This window comes from Corvus moneduloides, chromosome 3 (assembly GCF_009650955.1).
Source record: "Corvus moneduloides isolate bCorMon1 chromosome 3, bCorMon1.pri, whole genome shotgun sequence".
NCBI classification, from domain to species: Eukaryota; Metazoa; Chordata; class Aves; order Passeriformes; family Corvidae; genus Corvus; species Corvus moneduloides.
In genome coordinates, this window is record NC_045478.1 from 59,341,230 (window position 1) to 59,351,473 (window position 10,244).

General features: G+C 42.8%; 1 protein-coding gene across 1 annotated transcript in view; it reads right to left on the reverse strand.

The window, feature by feature from the left end:
* SLC2A12 (solute carrier family 2 member 12) overlaps positions 1-5,953 on the reverse strand; it is a 30,947-nt gene extending 24,994 nt beyond the window's left edge. Inside the window, exon 1 of the mRNA XM_032101782.1 lies at positions 5,646-5,953. Coding sequence (XP_031957673.1) covers positions 5,646-5,760 — 115 coding nt within the window. The 5' untranslated portion in view covers positions 5,761-5,953. The remainder of the gene's footprint in view (positions 1-5,645) is intronic.
* Between the last annotated feature and the right edge of the window lie 4,291 nt (positions 5,954-10,244).

The window sequence follows — 10,244 nt, forward strand, 5'->3', positions numbered from 1 at the left end:
GTCCGTATATGTTAATATGTCTAAAGCTTTTTCTTCCTTTATATCTGCAGCATATGAGACCACTTCACTTATTTTTAATAGAGGTTAGTGCATGGGTTAGAGCAAGGTCCTGCTGTACCTCCTTCACCCATTGAACAGTACTTCAGTGGAAGTACTGCTGACTGCAGCTAGGCTGCTTTGTGCTGCATGTACTCCATCCTGCAATGCACGCCTGCAATATTTGTTTCATCATTGCAAAACATAATTTCTCCTTCCCATTTATACTTTTGAGTTTCCTGCTTGCTGTATTTTATTATATCTGGAGAACATACCCTTCCAATGAATCCTGGCTGGAAATCCGGGCTAACACAGTGTTGTGCTGAAGGAATGAGCTTGCATATCAGAAACTAAACTGCTAATTTGATCACAGTGCTCTGCCCAAACTACTGTTCAGTGCTGGTGTTTGTGCTTTTTTGAATATCTCTGTATTGTACATCATTGAGCCATGTACATTTAACCTAAGATTTTACCTCAATTTTTATATTATGGAGTAGAGAGCATTGTGGACATCCGGTCTGACATTCACAAAGAGCTCACCATAATCCTTCAGACATGCTTCAATTATATTTCTCTGAACTGGGCAATTTAAAACATTCAGCTTTGATTTAAAAGTTGCTAGTGATTGAAAACCAATGGCTTAAAGTCATAAGTTAATTGCTTTCACTGTAAGTTATCTGTAAGTTATTTCTAGACTTAATTTCTGCAACCTCAGCTTCCAGCCATCAGATCCCATTGTCGATTTCCCCATACTTAATTGTGTTCACTAAGTACTTATAGCCTGTCATTGAGTCATCTCACAGACATCTCCTTTTTAGCTACTTACCCTGTGAGGCTTTACAAGTTTACCACTCCCTTAAGTATTCAAACCCTGTTCTTTGAACTTTATCCAGACCATCAACTTCTCCAGTAAATTGTGATCTGGACCCAGTGCTCCTGCTGTGATTGCACAGAGCCAAATAGAAACCTGACATAATTATTCCAGTCCTGGTGGACATTTCCCTCTCTGTTTGTCTAAGGATTCCCACAGACATGTATAGGAGCTCATCTTCTGGTTATCCTCCAGGAAAACCAACTTCTTTTCTGACTGGATTCTTTCCAAGGCACTGCCTTGCCTTTAAATATGGCCTGCCTCATTGCATCCTAATGGGGAATGCAAATCACTTTACATTTGTCTGTATTAAAATACATAGCATGGGTTCAACTTACCTAACGTAGAGACATCTACATCATCTCTAGATTTCTCTTGTAACCACTGGAGAAAAATAGGCATTTCTAGATGTCTGAATTAGGTCGGATGGCTACTTCTCTCCATTGCCTATAAAAGGAAACTGTGTGGCTTGCTCAGATGTAGATGTCTAAAGTTAGCAGAGAGGAACCTCAGACAGCACATTCACTTGCAGTCAGCAGGCCAAGGCATCCGAATTGCATTCAGCCAGTGACATATCCCATTTATTAATCACCCATCACCTTTATCACCCCCAAATAATCTATTATTTTCTTCCAAGAAACCGAGAAAAAACAAGTAACAGAGGGGCAAAAGCTGAGTTTAAGGCTCTCCAGCAGCAACAGCAACAGAAGCATGGACAGTGTACCCTATTGATACTTTGAAGTCTGTGTCCTGCCTGCACAGCTTTTATTTCTTATAATGTTGGAGTGACATTTTTGTATACTTTCAGTTTCTGAATGGCAGTGTCAAGTCAAATATCTTGATAGAGTCCACCACCAGCACTGTTCTTTACAATCCAGACTGTGCTCACCTCAGTCTGTGATCCTCAGACAATCAGAGAAACTGAGATGGTTATTTATTCTTAGTCTGAGAGGCTGTACGAGCTGGATGTAGAGCTCGGAACAGATAAGGAAATATTCAAGCTCATATATTTCTTGCTTCTCCAAGTAGAGTACCTTGGTCAATGTCTTCATGTTTCTTTAGTTTGTTTTTACTGGGTCAGCTGGTATCCTTCTTCATGTGTCCAGTGACACATGCCCACAGTTGTACAGAAATAGTGGAGGGCTGTAACTAGAGCACCCCCGAATGAACAGCAGATCCTGATGTGATGCAGAGGGAGATACATTGTCCTTTTGCATCATCAGCAGCAAAGTCAGCAGTTACCTTGGTGTCTCTTGTCTCTCACAGGCACTATTCCACTGAAAAACATTGTTATATCACAGGTTTTGTTTTAACTGGTGTACCCAAAACTTGCCTGCTCACAACTGCCTGCTGAGTTAAACCTTGAAATCTCTGCTCAGTTTCCCTTCATGGCCTTCCTCTAGGCAAAATTCTCTCTGACTTCAGCATATGTTTTGCTTTAACATTTCCAGATACAGCATGTTGCAGTAGTTGTACTCACAATCCTTTTAAGTGTCACTTTTAATGATGCTGCTGGCAGTTCTTAGGCATTCTTTTTTTTAACAAAAAGCTTCTTTACATATATATATATACACATATATTTCTCTTATTTTTATGAGATGCCAGCAAAACACATGGCAGTGTACAGCCCAGGGGAATAAAATATTTTAATGATAGCTTCCAGGGAATTTTCTCCTTCTGTCTGCCACTAACACCATGGCTAACGAGTGTGTGGCTGGTATGTGACAAGTGATTGGAAAGTCTATTCTCTAGTTTCCCATGTAAACAAAGTGGTTTCTCACAACTGTTGTTCAAGTCAAAAGCAGCCCTACTTGGCAAACAAACCTATCTTTAAGAACATTCGTTGGAAGTGTTTATGCTTGGTTCCTGAAAAGGAGACCAACTGCAGTTGCAGTACAGCACAGAGTACTGGCAATGAGGCTGGATGGGGCCAAATGGTAAGGGTGTGCCTCTTTACTTATTTTCAAGCACATATCTGGGAAAATACAGTCTTTCCAAAGGCATAGTATTTGGTCTGTGCATGTATTTTATGGGCCTTAGGGATAAATGATCAGTGCCAGGGAAGATCTGCAAGCAGGCTGATGGGGAACACCACTCTTCACCCACCTAATGGGAGGCAGAGAAATGGGAAAGGTGCTTGGGAGCCCTTTCCAGCTCAGTTTGGCAGTGCTATGCCCCACATTAGTCCAAACACCGAGATTTCTGTGATGTAGTTTTTCTTTGCTTTCCCCCAAGAGATCATTCAGTGTGCATATAGAAAACTACTGGGAGGGGGGGGAGGGAGATTACTTTATGTAACCTGTGCAAATATATCAATTTTGATAGGAGGGGACTTGACAATCTCTTCCACCATGGTACTTTCTTCTGTTTACTTTGATTTAATCTGAGATGAGAAATGTCTCAGTTTGGAAGGGAAGGGAAGTTCTTTAAATCCGTGCAAATTCTTTGATCTATTTAGACATTTGGAAAGTGAATTCAAGCTCTGTCAACTGTTGGTTAATAAGCACAGATCAGAAAACCACAATGAGTTGAATTCATTGCCTCGATATGAATCCACAGCATGAAATATCTTTTTTTTCAATAGAATAAGATATCTACTTTTATCTACAATAAATTTTAAAACTACAGCATCTGTATCCTAAAATTTTAAGCTATCTTTAACAACGTGTTTCTTCTCCATCTGAGCGCTGTCTGACATATAAAAAGTGTGTCTTTCCAGGGAAATAGTATTTAAAATTTCCCAAATTGTCATTAAGGAAGATTTTGTTGAAGTGTGTAGCATGAGGATCACAATTTTTTTTAGGATAAATGTTTGATGGCATATATTAGGAATTGCTGTATAATTAAATCATGGTTTTTCTTCTCATAAAAGGTGATTCTTCCATTTTCATGTTATTAGGGTCTTTGCTGCACTGTCACAGTCACTTTCTCTATCTCATCCAGTTGCCTGGTATAAAGAGATCTATGTTACCCTGTTGCTCTATTCCAACACCTGAGGTTTCTTTAGATCCAGTAGCTGCTCAGCAGGTGCATTTCTCGTATTAGCTAGGATACATCTGATCTAACTGTCCCTCTAGAAGTCTGGCATGGGATCTAAAACAGTTACCCAACAAGATCCTATGGGATGAAATAAATGGTAGCTTTGGGGTGAAGCTATGTTGCAAACAGAGATGGAAAATCTCAGAAAATATTAACTTTAACCAAAAATAGTGTCAGGGCCATGTGGGATCACAACTATTTGACAAATGGGACTCCTCCCACCCAAGTGTGAAAGGCAAACCCAAACCAAATATTTTGTAAATGGAACTGAAAAAGAAGGTAGAAGGAAACTAATGTACCACTCATTTTCACACATCTGAACTCCTCCAGTGGTGGGAAGCACTGTATACTTAGTACAGCATAAGCCAGATCAATGTACTTTGTAAACAATATTCAAATTTCATGAACAAAAGCCCCTGACAATGATGGAAAGACAGGGAATGCAGATCCTGGGCAGACCCACCCTGGCCATGTACTCTCTAACTGCTCTGCCATGTAATTTCATTATGTCAACAGGCGGCCTGTCCCCTCATTACATTAAATGGCATTTGGGTTTTGTTTTTTTAGTTTCTAGTAAGAATCAACAAGTTCTTTTAATTTCTAACTAGGTAATTGTATATTCCTCAGGTTACTGCTTTGATTTTTGAGGGTAAGGACAGGTGTGTAATTTGCACATACTCTTCTGACCTTAACCCATGTGCTGCAGAGACTTTGCCATCTGTTTATTGCTATCCCATAGCCATCTGCACTGCTCTCCTCAGTCCCTAAGGCAACGTTAAATGTGTCTGCACACATACTGACTTTCTGTTCTTGGCTAACCTCTGATTTTAGTATAAGACACTGCTTGACTGATCACTATTACACTCCAACAAAGCATTTGTGCCTATGGTATCTGAACATTCCTGCATTAGTCAGTTCATTCAGCTCTAAGTGAACAAAATCTGCTTGGGACATTGTCATTTCCAGCTTCTGACCCTGCTGCCCTGTTTGGGTACAGCTGACTTGTGGCTGAGAAATATCATGATTGTGGGGCATTATCCCCTTCGTCTTATCATCTGTGAAAGAGGCTGAAGTTTCAAAATCATGCTGCAACTGAGAAAAATTGGTGGGGTAGGACAGCAAAAATGAAGAGCTATGAAATTCAGTTTCTGCACTTAAAAACACCGAAGAAATGCTACAGTTGTTTTTTGAGGGTGTCAGTACAGAAATCCTGTTTCTCCCTGAAATGCTAGGGAAGTAAAAACAGGAGGGAGACGCTGTCCCCCCACCCTGTACTGTCCCCCTGAATGAGCAGGTGCACTGCTTGCCTGGACTCCCTTCAATCACTTTGGTGTAAAGGGCTGTATTGCCCCTGAGTGTGCAAGGACCAGATCACCACTGTTGTTAGAGAGCAGCAGGTTCTCCTATCTTTCAGATGGCTCATCTTCATAAAGGAAAAGGATTTACACAACAGACAGCACCTACACAAGCAGTAGGACTGAGGCCTTTTAGGGAAAGTATCACACAAACCTTCATTCAAAATTCAAGCTGGCAGTCCCCCTCCTCACTCATATGTTCCCCTCGAGCACTTTCAGTAATTGAGAAGGCACCTCCCGAGAGTCCCTTGGTTGTGTGGGGCCGTTCTCCCCCAGCCCCGAGCATCAGCTGTGCGGGCAGCTGCTGCTGGCCAACAGCTGGCACTCAGCTCCTGCCTCCTTACCTGTCGCAGCCGGGAGCTGGGGCCGGCTGCTGCCCCGGCTGCTCTCCTCATCCTCCCCCGCTCTCATCGTCTGGCTCTGCTGGCTGAGGTCCTCCGTGCTCTGCCCAGGTACCATCACTACCCCCTTCGCACCTTGGGTGGGAGCACTTCACAGGGCTGTGATCCTTCCCCGGCCGGCCAGGAAAGGGCAGGTTGTTTTCCTCATGGCAACAAGTTGCTGAAGCTGGCTGAAACCAAATGCAAACCACAAAGTGGTTTGTGAACAACTTTGTTGCTATTTCAGAAGGCTTTGCCCTTTGCAGTGACACAGGCTGTTGCTATTCTGGGGAGCCTATTGCAGGCGAGGGGAGGGCCGTCTGTCGGAAGTATTGCTTTTGCCTTTTAACAAATAGTTGAGACATCAGACATCTATGCACAGCTTCATGCACACTCCTTACCCATTCACTTGCAGGGTCTCTTTCCCTTTTTCCCTGTCTCTCTTTTCCTCCTCTCCCTGGTGTTCGTACGCACAGGTTTTTAGCAGAGAAGACACACTGAAGAGGAGGGTTTGAGGTGTTTGCTGTGTCAGCTAAAGTCAAGGCACTGAGCACACACACGCGGCATCGCTTCGTTCTTGTAACTTATGAGCAAGTTATGGTGAGAGGAAAACAACCATGGCAGCCCTTTGCAGCCTGTGATAGTAGGAATCAGGACTTTTCATGGCAAAGATGTACATGATATTTTACAAGCAAATGAAGGGCAAGCCACCCCTCTTTTCCATGACAACTTTTTTGTAGAAAAGCTGTCTCAGCTATATTGAGCCAAAGACTTGATTTTTGATCGCTGCTGGGAGTCACTCCATCCTCACTTGCTTCTGTAGCAGCAGTGGCCAGAGGCTGGGTGGCAGCAGCAGGGAAAGCTTACAGTGGGTGCAGGTGAGAGGCTGCCTGCCCTGCTCTGTGCTAGTCCTGGTGTGAGAGCCTCCAAGTGCTCTCAGCAGACCCGCTGCCTCCGTCAGGCAAGTTGTCCAAGTTACCCCCAGTAGGAATCACTGTTGTATAATCTGGCAGTGCTGCAGGCTTCTTGTTTGTGCTCTCTCGTGGCTTGCTTGTTTGTTTTTGTTGTAATACACTAATGCCTGTAGATAGCATGTGAGGGAAAGGTAGAGGTAGAAACTTGGTAGCTTTTGCAGTATTTCTAGACAGGAGAATTCCTAAACATTTTTCCTTATGTAGAGCAGCATAATACGCCCTTTACTGACGTTTGCTTAGCAAGAAAAAATGTGATGAAAGACACTGTAACTGCTCCATTTGACAGCTGCCTTGCTGTCAGCTTCAGAAAGTGGAGCACCAGGGATGCCACGGGGCCACTGCTCCCATTGGGGAGTTTAGGTTTTGGCAGTGCCTTTTACATGTAGTTAAATGAGTCAACCTAACTCTGCTCTCATGTGTTACATACTTTCCTTGTAAAATGTCCACGTGTCAGTCGGTACAGGACGCTGTCAGGGCTGTTAACAATTTCTTGACACACCCAGAGAGGTGTTGTTTCCTCATGGGATACGTGCAAAAAGTAATGTTAACTTTTAAAGAAATTAGTTGTATGTTTTGGGGGAAAAAATGAAAGGCTGTTTAAGCTGGGGAAGGAAAGGAAATGTTTTCATAGATCAAATTCAGCTGTGATAAGATTTCTCTGTGATAATGTGGTGTGTAATTGACCTCATCTAGCAACCCACACTTCATATAACCCACAGCTCTGCTCAGTGCAAGCTCTCTGAAAACTCAGCTAACTCCATAGATACATGGCTGTTCCCACCTCCCTTTACATGTAATGGTCCTGGAGATGCCAGAGAACTGCACAGGTGCCTGTGGCAACTTGACAGGGAGGAAAGTTTTGCTCCCAGATGTATGGCCTCAGAGGATGCTTTGGGGTTCACTCTTCCTGCTGAATCACTCATCAGACATGGCCTACTACTGATTTTGATGGAAGTAAGAGATGTAACACAGCTGTACAAAAAACCCCTAAATCAATGCTGTCCTCCAACTAAATATACTGATTACATACAGCTGCTGGCACAGACAGACTTTAGCAGAATTTAAAAGCTTGTCAGGAACTTCCCCTGAACAAGAAGCATACTACCCCCAGGAGTAAATAATACAAAGAAAAGGCTGCTTTACATCGAGTTCACAAATCTTATGATGAACAGATTTTATGAAATGAATGTTGAGGGAATACAATAGTATTAGTTAGTGAACGCAATAGTGAATTTAATTCCTTTTTTTTAATAGTAAAAAAAGGTATTTTAGACAAACAGTGGGATTTCTTTTAAGTGTATTTACACCTAGAGTTCAGGCCCCTCAAAAGCCAGAGCCTAGACTTATTTTAAATGTTTACCTTCTTGTTTACTAAGAAATCCAGTCAAATAATACATTTTTCCTTTCCAGTTCTGCCTTTATTTCATGGTATCTATGCCAGCTGCAGCACAGCAATGGTTTAACTTTGCCCCCTGGGGTAATCTCAGGAGGTATGTACCTAGCTTGCACGAAGGGTAAAGCAGCCAGTAGACACAGTACAAACCGTAATGGCCAGAGAAAATATGAAGGAAGACGTCCTTATTCTGAGGGCTTGCATTTGGGCTGCCCAAAGGGCAGCGCACCCTTGCCATGCTGAGTGAGTGCTGCCGAAGTGCCAGGAAGGTTCCTGGGCTTCGACCTGCTCCCTCAGTTACACCCTGTGCCAAAAAACTGTATCAGTGTAATATGGTCTTTGGAAAACAATGTTCCCAGTAGGTGGAAATGTGAAATATTTTAGCCTGAGATCTGCTGTTTGCATGGCATTGTTATGAAGGATGGGCTGCAGTGTTACCAGTTTCAGTTGATTGTGAAAAGCCACAGCTCAGCCAGTGTGAGAATCTCTTATCATAACTGTGGCAAAAATCTGAGGCATTGATGTAATTGGTGTTTACTGGTGCTAACTGGGAACCCAGAAAAGGAAGGAACTGGAAAAAAGCTGATTCCAGCCAACGAAGGCAAACAGAGAGAGAAAACAAACAGCCTGTGCTGGTTCTGCAGTCAGGCCAGTTGTAGAGAGATCTATGAAGTGCAGCAACTGAAACCCTTGCTGGTGGCCACAGAGTCCTGGTCCCACAGCCCAGTACCCTTTCCGCTTCCCACCAGAAATAAACAGTCAAGCAAGCAAGAACAACTCTGTACAACAGACATGACTGGGATAAAGAGGAAGAAAAAGAAGTGTCCTTCAATGCTTTTCAGTTCTCCATTCTTTTCCTCTTACTGCCTTGCCTGTGCACAACACTCAGAACAATTGTTTGGCTGGGGCTCTATGCCAGGAGCAAGGTGTCCCTTGGAGCAGGGCCAGGAGCCTGGCCAGGGTGGTGGCAGGCTAGGACAGGACTGCACCTGCTCTGCCCCTGTCATGGCTACCCAGGAAGGGAGTCCTGCTGGAACAAAGGGGCAGGGAGAAATGTTGCCAGAAGGCAACAAATCCGAAATGCTGAGATGGGCAACAGATTAATGATGCTCTGCAGAGCAAGAGCCCTGGCTTCAGAGCTGTGCTGTGGGAGGCTGGGCAGAAGGCCACACCCTTCGAGAGAAAAAAGAGTGGGAAAGATTTAGAAGCCCAAAGCAGGAGAGGGTCAGGAGACAGGCAAGGGGTATGAGTGCAACACTCTCATGAGATTCCCCTGCTGATTTTATCCACGTGCAAATCATCTTTACTGGTATCTTCTCAGTTCCTTGCTTTCAAAGCTGGCCAAACACTTTAGTACTATAAACATAAGTAGGCTGGATAAAGAAAATAAGATAGTCACATTAAATTGCTGAATAATCTGTCTGGAAAATCTGTGAGGTTGATGTGGATATTTCTTCTAAAATCTCTAGTCATTATTTGTATTTGTATTTCTGGTGACCTAATAACTCACATCTGGGACTGTGGAGAGACAGAGAAGTTTGCAATAAGCCAACAAAAATTAATTAAGAGTCAAAGAGTTTTCTGTATCAGTTTTCGTAAGCCACTTTCATCAGAGTTGGGTAAGTAAGGTCATCTTTTTTCTGTAGATTTTATGATTCTCAAAAAGAAGGGAGTGGAAGTCTCCCAATTAATTTATTTGAAAATGTAGAAACAAAGCTTCTCAGCAAACTATGGAGAGCATTTTCTTGATGTATCAGCTTAAGTTACTTTGTCTTCATCTTTGATTGTTGAGATTTGCTCTCAGAACTAATAGTCTGCCATTTGCAGAACATGTTCATGAGATAGCTGGCTTGGAACAACAGGAGGAAGGCTGGCAGGATGAAAGAAAGTGCCATGGAGAGGAGAGACAAGAAAGAAATGGAGAAAAAACAAAAGAAAACCATACTCTTTATTAAAAAAAGAGGTACCGGTCTAAAAAAGCATGAGTAGCCCTTACCATTAGTGTTGACACATTGATACCCACACACAAGGAGGAAAATATGCCAAAATTCCAGTTATGGAGCAATGAGAAGTGGATGAAAAAACAAGAGAGCTGCCTCAAGAAAGTAAAATGATCCATCCTTCAGGAACTTTGAATATAAGGATTATCATTATTACTGTTGTGCAGCAAAAGAATCACAATTCAGGAGTCAGATT